Raw genomic sequence first — 16,829 nt, 5'->3', positions numbered from 1 at the left:
CTTATTTAGAAAAGGCCAGGCTGCTGCCATAGTACACATGCCTGTCCAGCTGCCTATTGCCTGTTCTGATTTATCTCATTAGCTATCATAATTCAAAATAGTAAGCCTGACACATAGATTATTTACTTATGTACTTTCTTATTTTAGGGATTTCTTTCCTACCCTTCAATAACATTCCCAGGACGATTTGCTAAATTTCAAAACACAATAAGATAAATTAAGAACATACATACAAAAATATATTAAGAAATAATAAAACTCAATAGGAGCAGCATAAAAACAACAAAAGCAGCTAAGATAAAACAGATAAAATTTAATTTAAAAATCTGAGAAAATAAGAGTACTTTCCTGGCATCAAAAAGACATCAGAGGAACTGTCAGGTGACTCTCCCTCTTCTAATAGTGTAACTCCCTTCTAAGATATTCCTGCACAGAATTTCTCCTTTGGCAACGTGGTGGTAAACACTCTCACTTAGAAACCTTGTGGCATGCTTCCATTTCATGAGCTTAGGTAATATGCTATATGAATGTTCTTGACATTACTCGTATGAGTTCCTTAAGGGCATTAGTTGGACTGCTAGTGGTTTGGGGGAACTTTAATATTCCCACAAAAACTACCTTGTTAGGCATAGCTCAGGATTTCATGGCCAGCATGTCAACCTTGGGCCTCTCTCAGTCCAACAACAACAACCTTGGGCCTCTCCTAGCTAATATCTGGCCCATCACATGTAGCAGGACATACTTTAGATCTGGTTTCCTGTAGAGGATTAGGGGTAAATGATCTTTGGGTGGGATTGCCAGTAGTGACTCTGTTGGCATTGTCTGATCATTTACCCATTTGGATCTCTCAGCAATTTTTGATACTTTCAACCATGGTTCCCTTCTGGATTATTTATTTGCATTGGGTTTAGGAGTTAAAGTACTTACCCTATTTCTTCGATTCTAAGACTCACTTTTTCCCCCATATAAACATCTCTAAAAATGGGTGCGTCTTAGAATCGCCGATGTGTCTTTTTTCTATTGGTGGTACTGAAATTAGTGTGCGTCTTACAATCGATGGCGTCTTACAATCGAAGAAATACGGTAGGTGATTGCAGTCCTTCCTAGAGCACTGATCTCAGAAGGTTCTGTCAGGGAATTTCTGTTTCTCTACTTGGAAAGTAGCCTATGGTATACTACAAGGTTCTGCCTTGTTCTGTCTTGTCTCCCATGCTTTTTAACATCTACATGAAAGTGAGTATCATGAGTATGCGGATGATACTATGCTGAAAAACGCGGATGATGCTAAGTTGAAGAATAGACTGAAGTATCATGAGTATGCAGATGATACTAAGCTCACCCTGTTGTTTCCATCTACCTCTCTCAAGGAGGCTATAGAACTCTTGAACCAGTGTGTGATGGTGGTTTTTGGACTGATGAGGGTGAACAAGCTGAGACTGAATCCAGACAAAATGAAGGTGCTGTAGTAGGGAAATTGGAATAGAAGTTTACAACTGGGGTTGCATTCCCCTTGAAGGACCAAGCACACAATTTAGGAGTTCTCCTGGACTCAGTGCTAACTGGAGAGGCGCAGGTTGTTGTTTATTGCCAGTAGTGCTTTTCAACAGCTTAGGCTGGTATGCCAGCCACAGCTTTATTCTGAACAGATCTAATTTTGCCTCTGCTATCCACGCACTAGTGGTGTCCAGGCGAGACTACTATAACGTGTTCTGGGTGGGGCTGCTTTTAAAGACAGTTCAAAAACTTCAACTGATGCAGAGTATGGCCATCTAAGTATTGGTGGAGGCAAAGCAGTCAGCTCCTATGACAGCTAAACTGCACCACTGCACTGGTTGCCAGTGTGTTTCCAAGCCCAATTTAAAGTACTGGCTTTAACCTTTAAAACTTTAGGGCATAATTCTGTGCATGTTTAGATGGGGTGGGGAATCCTACAACTCCCAGCATCTCTTCAGCTAGCCATGCTGGCTGGGACATGCTGGGAGTTGTAGGACTTTTTTTCTGTCTAAACATTCATAGGATCGAGCCCTTAAAAAGTTTGGGACCAAACTACTTGAAGAACTGCCTTCACCCATATCAGCCTGCTCACATTTTAAGATCAGCTACAGCGGCCTTGTCTTTGAGGATGATACTAATTCGCATGGGAGGACTCCTCCACTGCAGTGGCCCACATTTGTGGAATGTTACCCTGTGTGTATCATGCCTCATCATTACAGGCTTTTAGAAAATCCTTAGAGATCCTTTTGTTTTCCTGGTGTTTTCTGATGTCTTTTTCATGAGACGGTTGGGCTGTTGATGTTGTTAGCTACAATTCTGTTCTGGATTTCAGTATTTTTCTGGGCTGGAAATTTCTATTTTTAATTATTGCTGGTTTTTAGTGACTTTTGAGATTTGTATGTATTTTATTTTGGAAGCTGACTTAAAGGGTTTTTTTACCCCTAAAGACAGCTTATAAATATTATAAATAAATAAATAAAATATGAGGCTATTATTGGGGCTGGCAAAATGAACATCAGTCTACTTGGTAACAGGACCTTTTTACCAGTATAACCAGTGGAAGAAATAGGCAATAAACACTTACATTGTCCTTTCTCAACTCCTCCTCCATTTTTTCAAAATTCTAGGTAGGGACTCTCTGTGATCCTAGCTATAATTAAATTAACATAAGAGATTAAATAGACTATAAATACATCAAGCATATAAATTGAGTTCAAGCCCTTAAACTGAATTCAGATCAGGATGATATTGTACTACTGAATATCACATCTGACTAGATTTGATGGCTTTATTGTACAGTATAGTAACACATTCCACAAGATAGCCAGCAGTTTAGATTAAATTGTAATAAATAATGTACATAAAATGTTATTGCGTCTCAGTTTTAGCTTCTTTAAAGTTCCCTATACATTGTGAACAATATACAATTAAATGAGCTTTCGATCATAATACTGCTGAACAACTGTGCCTTATAGAGTTGTCAGATTATTTTTATACCATTGTTTTCTGCTGGAGGTTTTCATTGCAAAATGTAAAGTCTGGCAGAAAAGAAAATAATTAGTTGCTTTCAATATTGCAGAGACATGGAGTTAGAACAGGTCAGTCAGTGCATTTTGTAGATTGCGACATTTTAAATTACCTGAATAATACTTGAAGAAATGTTTTGACCTAATTAACAACCCACCTAATTAATGTCAGTTTGTTACATACAGACCCAAGATAGATTTGCATTTATTTACTTTTTTAAATATCACATTTTTCCAATTGCCTGTCTTTATTTTTCTGTATTGTAAACTTCAAATTTGTGTACTGTTTTCTTAAGTGGAGTAACTCTTCTTTTGCTTCCCCCGCCTTCAAGTAATCAATGTGCTGCTGAATGAGTTCATTTTAATGCATTCAATCATGCCTCTAATGTTTGTAGCTTACGGGCGCAAGCATCAGTAATGCAGGAATGTTATATGGCTTTAGTTTGGGCTATTTCATAAAATATTCATGGAATCAAAAATGTGCATCAAAATAGCGTCTAGGAGAATTACATTTATGTGGCTGCTTTTATGGCAGCTTCACATTTAAACCCATTTGTGTTAATATCTAGTCAATCTTTCTGCTCAAAAATAGTGCAAAAATGATAGAGATCTTATACATGTCTTTTTCATTCATATTTGCCTATGATAGTTCTTGCTTAATAATAAAAAATACACTTTGTCGGTTGTTGTATAGAAGAATATATGTAAAGAAGAATAGCATTTGGAAAACAGAGAGAGAGAGAGAGAGAGAGAGAGAGAGAGAGAGAGAGATGTAGATCATGAATTTCCATTTATCTCATAAAGGTGTGGGGGTTTTTTTGTAACCCCATATCACCCACATTCCCAAACCTGGAAGGATACCTTTCAGTTTTGTTATAGGTATAAGCACTGTCTGTATGCCCAGATTCTTATTCACAATATAACGTTTGTTTTTTTAAAAAAATGGACATCTTTTGAACTCATATTTTTAATTTGTATGAAAAATGTATGATTTATGATATTTAATTTATTTCAAAGTATGAGTAATATCTGTGCATTAATATAATTGTTTAGAATGGGACCCCCTATTGAAAGAAGCATGTAGCTATACAACATCAGCGATTCAAAAAATAATCATACTGATAATCTATTTGATGCTGTACCCTGGGGAGCCTTTAAATTATTTTTTGAAATTACCACTGTTTTAGCTTTTGTTACTGACTCATGCGTGCTTATGAAAGTGCTGCTAATTTCAAATTTCTGGTGTACTTGTGCAATTTAGGAGACTGGTGAAGCTAAGGTGATTTTTGGCCCTGATTATAATGATCTTTGGGGTGGGAGTCGGGGTGGGGGGCTTTAGACAGCCATGTGTATTACTACTTCTTCTTCTTCTTCTTCTTCTTCTTATTATTATTATTATTATTATTATTATTATTATTATTTATATAGCACCATCAATGTACTTCAATTGTAAAGCACAAAACTGACATTTCTCCTACCCCCTCAACCATTTGATGCTTTAGAACTGTTTCTACATTCGTGATATATTAAAACAAGAACGTGTGCTTTTGCATTTTAAATCATAACACCATCATGACTCCAGGAATAAAATGGAGTTTTCTTGTTATGTCCTCATCACCTGCTGTTCTCTAGGTGATAATTTTGGGGGCTGCAGGGTCCTGGACCTTGGCCCCAATGCCCTGCTCTAGCTGCCCCACTGGCTTTGTAGAACATTGCTCTGAGATTATACAACCAGCTCCTTTTTGAGCAATAACCGTGGGGATTCGCTTTCTATTTCAAAATGCCCTACAATTATTATTATTTTCTCTATTATTTACATTATTGAGGTGGGGATAATACCAGAGTTGTTTTGTTTGTTTTTACAATCAAAAAGATGTGAGACCATTCCAGTTGTTAGCCTACTATATTCTGTAGTTGGTTTACTAAAATTGGTTTACTACATTTAAAATTTCAGTTACAGAAACTATTTCAATAGCTCAAATAATCTAAATTTAAAATATTAAATAATGGTGCAGTCCTATGCATGGGAGTTACAGAAAGAAGTCATGTAACTCCCAGCATTCCCCAGCCAGTATGAGTTCTTTTTTGTCTAAACATGCATAGAATTGTGCCTTAAAGTATGCTTATGACATTCTAAAAATTCTGTTTTTCTCAAACCCCTAGTGGTCTAAATACAAGGGAAAGGTTTTGTAATTTGCCATAAAAAAAAATAAACAATGTTAGGGTATTTTTGACTGCCACTACAATTTATTAAGTAAACTCCTCCTTGAACTTTCTGATGATAGTTGTGGCAGGAAGATTACAAATCAGCTTCTTCTTCCTTTCCTTCCCCCGCCCCCTTAGGGCTGGTCCAATATTGCATTACTTGCTTGCACAAATTATTCTGTCCCCAATTGTCTGTTTTGGTAAGGAAATGTAGTATGTGATGTTTTGAACTACATCTTGTAAGTTTATTGGCCAAAAGAAACTTATGTGATTGTTGGTGCACTTTGTTAGATTCTGTAGACTTGGTGACCATTCCCAAATGATGGATGAGCAAATTTAATGCATGAATGAGCAAATTTAATGTATGATATATTTGGGGATGGCAGAGACAACTTGGGAGAGTAAGAAATATAATCTTTCAATCAGCCCTTCTTTTCTTGCTTTCTACACTTCTAGCTGTTACTTAGCATCTGCCTAGGGCAATATCCAATACTGGTGCTGTGCTCCTGCCAATTCTGTTGCACTTTGGGGCACTTAGTGCACTTAGTGCAATTCTGTTGCACTAGCAGGACCCACTGCTTGCACATCAGGAATAAGCACTTCTGTCAGTGATCCCAGGAACAAGTGGAAATGCTCATTTCTGGATTGGGACAGGTCAGTGGAGCTCCCTTCTGTAAGCTCTGCTGACTTGCCCTATTCCTGAAATGAGTATTTCGTTCATTTCTAATTGCTGCAGGATCTGCTAGCTTCTTGTTGTGCCGGAGGTGGGTCCTACTACTGCACAGGCAGCATTGGATTCTGGCTCTAGTTTCATACCCAGTAGTTACCCTGTACTTTTGCAGGTTTTAATACTTTCCTTTTGTCAGTTACATTTGGTTTTATTATCAACAGCTACTGCAAGAGAATCATACTAGGAAGTCCATGCATCATTGGATTTATGTTTTGTTCTCTAATAGCTCTTCACAGCTCTGGCTATGTCAGATCAATGGCTAGTTTAACCTTTACATTTGACTATCACTTTAATACCCTAAAATAAAATCTCAGATTGAGAGAGAATGGAATCAGCATATCCAGCACCTACAATTTGTGCCTAACAGGCAGTCAAAAAGTCACAACGTATTGAAAGAACCATGTAAAATTATATTTCTTACAGAATACAGAAATATAATCCTTCAACACTTAGAAGAAATTATAGATACAGATTGTCTCAGGAACTATAGTATTGTTTGGATTGTTCAGAAAAGTCCAAATACTAAAATATGCAGAGCAGAAGGATAGGGAGGTAAAGATCGCCTCCTCCCACCCTTCATTGGATGATCAGACGTCTTCCAATCACTGAGGGCGCAATCGATAGGTTTGCACCCTAAATGACTGATGATCTACAGTTGATTCTAATCTCCAGAGTAGACAAAGTGTCATAGGGGATAAGGCTATCAATGGCTACTAGTCATGATGGCTGCATATTACCTCTGGTGTAGGAGCCAATAATACTACCTCGGTACACCAGTTGCTGGAGAACACAAGCAGGATGGTGCTATTGCACTCATGTTCAGGCAACTGGTTCACCACTGGTTATTATTAATATTATTATTTATTTATATAGCACCATCAGTGTACATGGTGCTGTACAGAGTAAAACAGTAAATAGCAAGACCCTGCCGCATAGGCTTACAATCTAATAAAATCATAGTAAAACAATAAGGAGGGGAAGAGAATGCAAACAGGTACAGGGTAGGGTAAGCAGGCACAGGGTAGGGTAAAACTAACAGTAGAAAGTAACAGTAGAAGTCTGCACAACATCAAGTTTTAAAAGCTTTAGGAAAAAGAAAAGTTTTTAGTTGAGCTTTAAAAGCTGCGGTTGAACTTGTAGTTCTCAAGTGTTCTGGAAGAGCGTTCCAGGCATAAGGGGCAGCAGAAGAGAATGGACGAAGCCGAGCAAGGGAAGTAGAGGCCCTTGGGCAGGCGAGAAACATGGCATCAGAGGAGCGAAGAGCATGAGCGGGGCAATAGTGTGAGATGAGAGAGGAGAGATAGGAAGGAGCTAGACCGTGAAAAGCTTTGAAGGTCAGCAGGAGAAGTTTATATTGGATTCTGAAGTGAATTGGAAGCCAATGAAGAGATTTCAGAAGCGGAGTAACATGGTCGGAGCGGCGAGCCAAGAAGATGATCTTTGCGGCAGAGTGGTGAACAGAAACCAACGGACTGATGTGAGACGAAGGAAGGCCAGAGAGAAGAAGGTTGCAGTAGTCCAACCGAGAGATAACCAGTGCGTGAACGAGAGTCTTGGCAGAAGAGAGACAAAAATGGTCGAATCCTGGCAATATTACCACTTTGGTCTGATTCAGCATGGCTCTTATTTATTTTTCAAAGTTTCTAAATTAAAAAGAACATGTGTAATAATAATAATAATAATAATAATAATAATAATAATAATAATAATAAAAAATTTATTTCTTACCCGCCTCTCCCTCTGGATCGAGGTGGGGAACAATATCAAATATAAAAGTACTATAAAATATATAAAACTGATTAAAAATATATAAAACTAATACATTATTAAAATAACAACCAGACATTTTAAAATTTGACTGGGTAGGCCTGCCGGAAGAGATCAGTCTTAACAGCTTTTTTAAACTCAGAAAGACTTGAGTTGGTGGATCTCTCCCGGCAGGCCATTCCACAGACTGGGAGCAGCAGAGCAGAAGGTCCTCTAGGTAATGGTCGTCAGCCTAGTTTTCACTGACTGAAGTAAATTCTTCACAGAGGACCTGAGTGTGCGGGGCGGATTGTACAGGAGAAGGCGATTCCTCAGGTAACCTGGACCCAAACTATGTAAGGCTTTAAAGGCCAACACTTTATACTTTGCCTGGAAACTAATTGGCAGCCAGTGAAGTGATTTTAAAATTGGTGTAATATGGTCACCCCTAGGCAGACCAACCTGGCTGCCATATTTTGCACTAATTGAAGTTTCTGTACTAGGCACAAAGGTAGCCCTATGAACAGCGCATTGCAGAAGTCAAGCCTCAATTTACCAGTCTCTTGCACTACCATCTTTAGGTCTTCCAACTCTAGGAAGGGGTGCAGCTGAAGCTTATAGTAGACACTCCTGGCCGTCACAGCTATCTGGACTGTCATATGGAGCAATGGATCCAGGAGCACCCCCAAACTGCGAACACAGTCTTTCAGGGGGAATATAACCCCATCCAGAACAGGTTGACACACCTACATACTCAGGTTGGGGCCTTTGACAGTAAGCACCTCCATCTTGTCTGGATTCAACTTCAGTTTATCTTTCTTGATCCAGCCCATTACTGCCTCCAAACATTTATTCAGCGGAGAAATATTATCTTTCGCTGACGCTGTTGTCAAACACATAGAGAAATATATTTGTGTGTCGTCAGCATATTGATAGCACTCCGCCCCATGCCTCTGGATGATCTCTCCCAGTGGTTTCATGTAGATGTTACAACATTATAACACATTCTGAAATAATATTATTTGCTTTGAGAACTGAAATTAAGAATAAATGTCTAATTTCTTTAAATTTTGCCTGCTAGTCCTAACCATTAATGCTAGGATATGTGCAAAATTTTTTTTAAAAATGCTTTATGACATTCCTCCAGTGTAGCTATGGGCACACCCCTCCCTTCAATCTTGGGATTGACCTGCAGAATTTTTCAGTTTTTCACAACTTTATTATCAAATAGGTTGCCTTTAATCATTCAGTAAAATCCTATGGGGTGTATTTGATGATGAGGTATGGGGTTTTTTTTAGAATATTTTGTCAAACACATTTATTATTATGACTGACTTGTATTCTTCAGGTCAGTTGCTGAAAGCTGTAGAACATTATGAAGCATTCTATCAATTGACCGTGGGACGAATATGGAAAGATGATACAGGCCGGACTTTCAACTCTCTAGCCTGTGAACATCTCTGGAGAATTTACACATTACTAGCAGACAAAATGCTAGGAAATAAAGAACACCAACAGGCCATCAGAACTCTAATAAAAGCTCTTGAAATGGCAAAAGAAGGTGGGTAGAAAATAAAATTCCTGCATTTCTTTCTTTAATGTGCAGGCCTGGCCTTTCCCAGGAGTAAAGTAAAAAACATCGTCAAGTGTTTGGTGATTATTTTCTATGAAATTCAAGACAAATGCTATCAATATATTTCTAAATCTTGTTGTAAAACAGAAGTACCTACTTGCTGACAAGTAGGAATCCATTTATTTCTTGAAAGCTTTTAACTCCAAAAATGCAGCCTTTGGGGAGTACTGTTGTAAAACAATGAGTCCATAATCGGAAGTAAGGTCACTGGCAATACTTCTAGTTGTGGTCGCTCCCTGATTATTCACTGTTATTTGTCTGATGTTGCTTATTGGAAAGTGTGTCCAATAAGACCGTGAGCTAATTATGAAAATAAGTTCATTTGTTTATATCTTAGAGCTGATTAGCTTTTTCACCTTGTTAGGTTTCTTAACCATGAGTAATTTAAAATTTTAATCATTAGGAAAGGTTTTTGTAAAGGATGTCTGTGGTAACTTTCAAATGCATGGAAAGATTTGAACACTTCTGTTTTATGTTGTTGAGCATTAAATGGCTGTAACGATGTCTCTGTTTGGAGAAAGTTAAGTGTGTGTGTGTGTGTGTGTGTGTGAGAGAGAGAGAGAGAGAGAGAGAGAGAGGGAGAGGGAGTTTCATATTTTGACTGACAGAGTATCAAAATAATTAGGGTACCTCCTCAACAGATAAGTAAATTCTTGAAGTTTAAGTAGTTTTATCTGCCTTCGTGCATATACTGCTTTGTTGTAGTGTTCTCCTATGCCACTGTAGTATATGTGGGAGTACAGCAACTATCAACAGTGTGTCATTTATGTAGGTCTTTCCCATTTGATTGGTACCCTTTCTACACAAAGAGGTAGTTCCCACCTGCTTATAGCTTGCAACCAAATAATGAACAGTGTTAGTAAGTTAAGAAAACCCCTTGATGACCAGTGGTTGTAGCACTACAGCTCAAAAGATAATGGGGTGTTCTCTAAATGAGCTATTGATAGCACTTTCATTTCTGGCCACTCATGGAAGTTTCCGGGTCAATTTAACGATGCTGTAATCAAACAAGAGGTCTCCCGTAATCCCCCACTTATTCCATTTAAAAATACATCACAGATAAGCTGGAATAAATCCCTCGCAGCATGAAATCAGCAGCATGTAAAGCTGACATTGTGCTATGAACCTGCCAAGGAAGGGCTTTGAACGGAAGTAGAAGAAGGTAAAATGCCTCCCTGCAACAAAGGGAGGCAGATCCGATCCCTATGTGTCTACTGAGAAGTAAGTTGCATTGTGTTCAGTGGGGCTTACTCCCAAGTAAGTGTGATGAGGGTTGTAAACTTACAGCAAAGTCTTACTTCTGCTCAGAAGTGAGTCCTGGCTTTCCTGTAGGCTGTGAGGAAACAGACAACAAGAACCCCCACTCTTTTGTACACATACCAGGAAGGGAGAGAGGTGCTCTCTCAATCCAACTGTGTCTGCCTGCAGCAGGACTTTCCCTTGCCCCTCTCCTCCCATGTAATCCAATTCATGTCAATTTGTATCAATCCCACCAAAGAAACAGGAAGCACAACAGCACCAGATAAACAATGGCATTTCCCTTAATATAGAGAAGCTCCGGGAGAAGTAAGGTGGGCTTCATGCTGCACCTTCATTTGTCCAGAAAACCAATTATCAGGAAAACACGTATAATCTCCAGGCTCCTGACTAATCAGAGTCTAGCTTTCACATCCATCCAGTGTTGGTATGTAAACTTGCATTTATTTCTTTATTGCATTTTTATATCCCACCTTTTTCCTCCAAGGAACCCAAGGCACATTGATGGTGCTATATAAATAAATAAATAAATAATAATAATAATAATAATAATAATAATAATAATAATAATAATCCTCTCCATTTTATCCTCACAACAACAACCCTGTGAGGTAGGTTGGGCTGAGAATCTATGACTGGCCCAAAGTCACCCAGTGAGCTTCCATGGCCAAGTGGGAACTAGAACCCAGATCTCCTGATTCCCAGGCCAATACTCTAGCCACTAGGGGTGTGCACTCTGCCCCAGAATTATCTGTGACCGCGAAAATCTGTGGAGCATTCAATCTTCCAGAGCAGAGATTGGCTGCTTCCAAACCCATCGAATACTCTTAGAGCGGAGACGTGCCCAATTGGAGCTTCTAAAGTCTCCAGAATTAACCTGGTGTGTGTGTGTGTGGCTGCTGGGAGGGAGTGCATTTCTGCTCGAACTCATAGAAGTCAATTATCCACATTTCCACAGTGTGAAAGTGCTGCTGGGATGACTGGCATCATCAGTGAGAAATCTTCTACACCTGAGTAAGGCACAGGCAGGCTCTTTATTTCAGTGGTTGGGTGCAGGGGTGCGTTATGTCCAATAGACCTGGAGGGCACCAGGTTGTAGAACGTTGGAGTGGGGATTTTTAAAAAAATATTCCTAAAAATTCAAGGCATAAACCAATCTAATTCAAACTTGGTAGAGTTAAAGCCCTCCTTAAGAGCTGTCAGTTTGTCTTGTTTCATCTTTTTATCTATAAAAAATATTCAGATGTACGCATTTTGTTAATTTCCATTTTAAAATTCCTGAAAAATAAAAGCATGAACCAAAATTTGGTGGGGCTAAAGCTCTCCTTAAGCGCTATCACTGTGCCAAGCTTTATCTCTTTACCTTTAAAAATGAGGGAGCTGTAAGTATTTCTGTTAATACCAGTTACCCAAATACTGAACAGTTCTTCGGGGGTAATTCAGTGAGGCAGAGAGAGGGGAGGGGCTCTGAAATCAAGGCAGAGAATCACCTCTGTGGAGCTCCAGATCAGATTTCGAGGCAGAGAAGATCCACTTTGCACACACCCTACTAGCCACTACCCCGTCTCCCTCTGTTGACTCCTTCATACTCAGGATGTGTATTTCCCCTATGTTCATGATCACCAAATTATTTGAAAGAAAAATAACTATTTACCTTTTTATTTCAACATGTGGCTGAAGATATGCTCTTTTTGAAGATTACTTCTTGCAATCATCGGTCTGAATGCAGAGTAGACAGTTTTTCTTTAAGAATAATTCTGTAAGAACACCATGGAGAAGTTTTCCTCATCACCCACCACTTGCTTTCCTTAGCAGCACAATTATAACTTGGCCTCCCTGCACACTACTCCGGGTGAAGAAAGCAAGTGAAAGATACTTTGTCTTGTCACAGAATCATTTGCTTATATTCCCTCTTGCATAAAAACCCAGAGTAAAGCACTGTAAAGAATACATTATCTTTTTCGTGTGCACTATAATGTTCATATACATTGAGGAGATGTGCTAAGAACAAGATATTAAGAAAAATAGTTTTTAAAACTGCATGTAAAGTTAGGTATAGTCAAATTTGTTTTTATACTTCACTAAAATTGTAGCCTTTATTATTATTCTTTAGCAGATAATAAGAAGATGGAAGGGGAATCTGCCTACTGTTTAGGTCTAGCATATAATTCAGCTGGAGAAGAAAAGACAGCAATATCTGTAAGTGTAATTTATTAATGTTTTATTGTCTTCTTTGGCGGTAACATAGACGTGACTGTAGAAATTACAAGTGGGACCTGCAAACAAAATGTTGCAGTCGAAGTGCTTCAGTTCAGAGTTTCACGCAACCAACAATGTTTTTTTCAGGATACTATCCCTTCCCTTCCCACCCCCCTGGATTTCTGTTCTCCCCTCCCCCAAACAGCAAGGGCATGGCTAGACAAGGGGGGTTGAGGGGAATGATGTCATGATTTTATGATCGCACAATTGTCCCCCTTGTCTACACGCAGTGCGTGACGTTGCAGGAGGAAGAGTACGTCGCACTTGCCATTTTGGATTTTTTTTTTAAAGGAAAATGAGCGCACGAGCACTCGAACGAAACTGTACGTTGTTTTTTAAAGAAACTCGCACTCTCCTCACCCCACCCCCTGAGGAGCTCCATGGCCTGTGCCCAGTTCCCAGCTCCTTGCATTTACTCGCGAGGAGCCAGGACAAAACCGCGAAAGTGGGCCACACATCCCATGTTCTGAGACCTGAGATCATCCTGAGACCGCGGGAAAAATCAGAATTGAAGGGTAGGGCGATACCCTAAGAAATTCCTGATATGTGTGGGTGATAACTTTCTCTTACAGAAAATGGAGGAAGGAAGTAGAGGATTGGCAATCCTTGACTTGATATTGACCAATAGGGATGACTTACTGGATAAAGTGGCAGTTATGGGAACTCCGGGGGAAAGTGACCACGTCATACTTGAATTCTTGATTATAAAGGAGACAAAAGCTAAGTGTAGCCATACACGTACTCTGGATTTTAGGAAAGCTGATTTTAATAAACTCAGAACTATGATAAGTAAGGTCCTGTGGCAAGTGATCCTAATGAGAAAAGGGGTGCAGGATGGGTGGGAGTATTTAAAAAAGGAAATTTCAAAGGCACAATTACAAACAATTCCAACAAGGAGAAAACATAGAAGACAACAGAGGAAACCAATGTGGCTCCACAAAAAGCTTAGAGATGACCTGAAAACAAAAAAGAATATATATAGGATCTGGAAGGCAGGCCAGGCTACAAAAGAAGAGTACAGACAGGTGGCACAGAAGTGCCGAAATGGCATCAGGAAGGCTAAAGCTGAGAATGAGCTGAGATTAGTGAGGGATGCTAAAAGCAATAAAAAGGCTTTCTTCAGATATGTGAGTAGTAAAAAACAGAAGAAAGAAATGGTGGTTCAACTGCTTAATGAGGATGGCAAATTGATAACAGATGACAAAGAAAAGGCTGAAGTGCTCAATTCCTACTTTGCCTCAGTCTTCTCCCAAAAGCGGGTCTATGACCCCCCTGGAAAAAGTGAAGTAGAAGTTGAGGGGGCAGGATTGCAGTTTGAGATTGATAAATATATGGTCAAAAAACACCTAATTTCCTTGAATGAGTTCAAATCTCCAGGGCCCGATGAACTGCATCCTAGAGTAATGAAGAAGCTAGTGGAAGAACTCTCAGAACTGCTTTCTATTATCTTTGCAAAATCATGGAAGACGGGTGAGGTGCCGGACAACTGGAGGAGGGCTAACGTTGTCCCTACCTTCAAAAAGAAGGAACCTGGGAACTACAGACCAGTCAGTCTGACATCCATTCCTGGGAAAATTCTGGATCAGATTATAAAGAAGTTAATCTGTAAGCACCTTGAAAACAATGCAGTGGTTACTAGAAGCCAACATGGATTTTTCAGGGACAAATCCATTGGACGAGGAGGTGCAGGGAACGCTTATCAAATTTGCAGATGAGACAAAATTGGGTGGGGTAGCTAATACCCTGGAAGACAGAAACAAACTTCAAAGTGATCTTGATAGGCTGGAGTGCTGGGCTGAAAACACCAGAATGAAATGTAATAGGGATAAATGCTAAGTTCTACATCTAGGAAATAGAAACCAAATGCACAGTTACAAGATGGGGGATACTTGGCTCAGCAATACTACAAATGAGAAGGATCTTGGAATTATTGTAGATCACAAGCTGAATATGAGCCAACAGTGTGATATGGCTGCAAGAAAGGCAAATGCTATTTTGGGCTGCATTAATAGAAGTATAGCTTCCAAATCACGTGAGGTACTGGTTCCTCTCTATTCAGCCCTGGTTAGGCCTCATCTAGATTATTGCGTCCAGTTCTGGGCTCCACAATTCAAGAACGACGCAGACAAGCTGGAGTGTGTTCAGAGGTAGACAAACAGGGGTCTGGAAACAAAGCCCTATGAAGAGAGACTGAAAGAACTGGGCATGTTTAGCCTGGAGAAGAGAAGATTAAGGGGAGACATGACAGCACTCTTCAAATACTTAAAAGGTTGTCACACAGAGGAGGGCCAGGATCTCTTCTTGATCCTCCCAGAGTGCAGGACACAGAATAGTTAAAGGAAGCCAGATTCCAGCTGGACATCAGGAAAAACTTCCTGACTGTTAGAGCAGTACGACAATGGAACCAATTACCTAAGGAGGTTGTGGGCTCTCCCACACTAGAAGCCTTCAAGAGGCAGCTGGACGGTTGCCAGGGATGCTTTAGGGTGGATTCCTGCATTGAGCAGGGGGTTGGACACGATGGCCTTGTAGGCCCCTTCCAACTCTGCTAATCTATGATTCTATGATCCTGTGGCAAGGGAGGGATCATCCCTCCCTTTTTCCGGGATGACCTGTGCATCATGTGGACACACAGGGACAATCCCAGGACAATCCCTGGGGTATCGCCCCATCTAGCCATGCCCCAAGGCAGCATTCCACGCATATTAAGTGTACTCAGTCTTCACTGAGCTGCTTGGGGTGGTTCCCCCTCCTCCATTAGGGCTTTTTATATTTTAAAAAATGTGGTTCTTCACACCTTTGGTTTCCCTTGAGCCTGCCGATATCCTCCCTGTTGCTCATGGATAGTTCCATTTCAACTATATGGGGAGTGAACTGAGTTTCCTATTAGTATACTTGATACAATCCAGAAAGCTCATTTAGACCTTGAACATTAAAGTTCCAATGTTTTTAATCTCCGGGACTTCATGTATACTTTTGAGCAGTAGTCCCTGTGCAACCTTGCAACTGCATTTGACAGCTCATTCTATATATGCAGATGACCTAAGAAAATTAAAAACAAGCACATGAATTCCCTTCTAAGGGTGCTTAAAGCAAATTTGAGTTACCTATTTTCTTTTATGTTTCAAAATAGTTTTGCAAAGTACTCATTAAATCAAACCCTGATTTTTTAAATAACCTTATAACAATTTGTGGGCAAGCTGATACATGTGGGACTTTTGCTTGCTGATGTTTTCAACAGACTTTCCTTGCATCCATAAAAATGTCTTAAAATAATAAGCAGTAAGAATCCACGCAAACAGATGGAGCAAAAAATAAATAAATGTCTGTATGGAATTTGTTCATCTCCAGGAAGTCCTTAATCCAAACACAAGCATAGTTCTCCACATTACAAGGATGAAAACAAACTTGAGAAGGTTTGATGTACTGAGAAAACTATTGCTATTACCTAAGGTTTACTATTCTGCTTATGACTTATTAAGCATTGGACAGTATCCAGTGTTGTCACAGCACTAGTGCGAACCAGAGGAAAAGTGGTGATTTGCTGCTGAAATTTGGCGGCAAACTGCACCTCCAAAATTCAGTAACAAATCACTGCTTTATCCCTCTGCCTAGCAAGTACATTGTGCTAGCGTTGGTTTGCGCTAGTGCAACATCATTACGCTAGTGTTGTGATAGCATCACATACTGCCCTATGCCTAATAAGCCATAAGCAGAATAGTAGCTCGTAGTTCTTCTTCGTGGTCTCTATGCATCACACATATGGGCTTTGCGCCTGCGCAGAGCTCGTATCGGGTACTTCCAAAGCTAAAGGAAACGGATTAGGCGGGAACTCCCCTCAGCGCCACTGCGCATGTGCAACTGTTCCCGCCTAAGGATCCCAGTTCTTCATCGACCGCCATTGCGGCAACATCGTATGAAGGGACTTCCATAGCGAATTTTTCGAATTTCCACTATTTTCAAGATATCATCCTAAGAG

The 16,829-nt window shown here is 39.8% G+C and overlaps 1 protein-coding gene across 1 annotated transcript in view; it reads left to right on the top strand.

Annotated features, from left to right (window-relative positions):
• Positions 1–16,829, top strand: part of TTC29 (tetratricopeptide repeat domain 29) — a 94,245-nt gene that overhangs the window by 36,550 nt on the left and 40,866 nt on the right. The window contains exons 5-6 of the mRNA XM_063135086.1: positions 9,050–9,262; positions 12,705–12,790. Coding sequence (XP_062991156.1) covers positions 9,050–9,262; positions 12,705–12,790 — 299 coding nt within the window. The remainder of the gene's footprint in view (positions 1–9,049; positions 9,263–12,704; positions 12,791–16,829) is intronic.

This window comes from Elgaria multicarinata, chromosome 10 (assembly GCF_023053635.1).
Source record: "Elgaria multicarinata webbii isolate HBS135686 ecotype San Diego chromosome 10, rElgMul1.1.pri, whole genome shotgun sequence".
NCBI classification, from domain to species: domain Eukaryota; kingdom Metazoa; phylum Chordata; class Lepidosauria; order Squamata; family Anguidae; genus Elgaria; species Elgaria multicarinata.
Note: the sequence above shows the minus strand (reverse complement) of the source record. Positions and strands in the feature narration are given on the sequence as shown.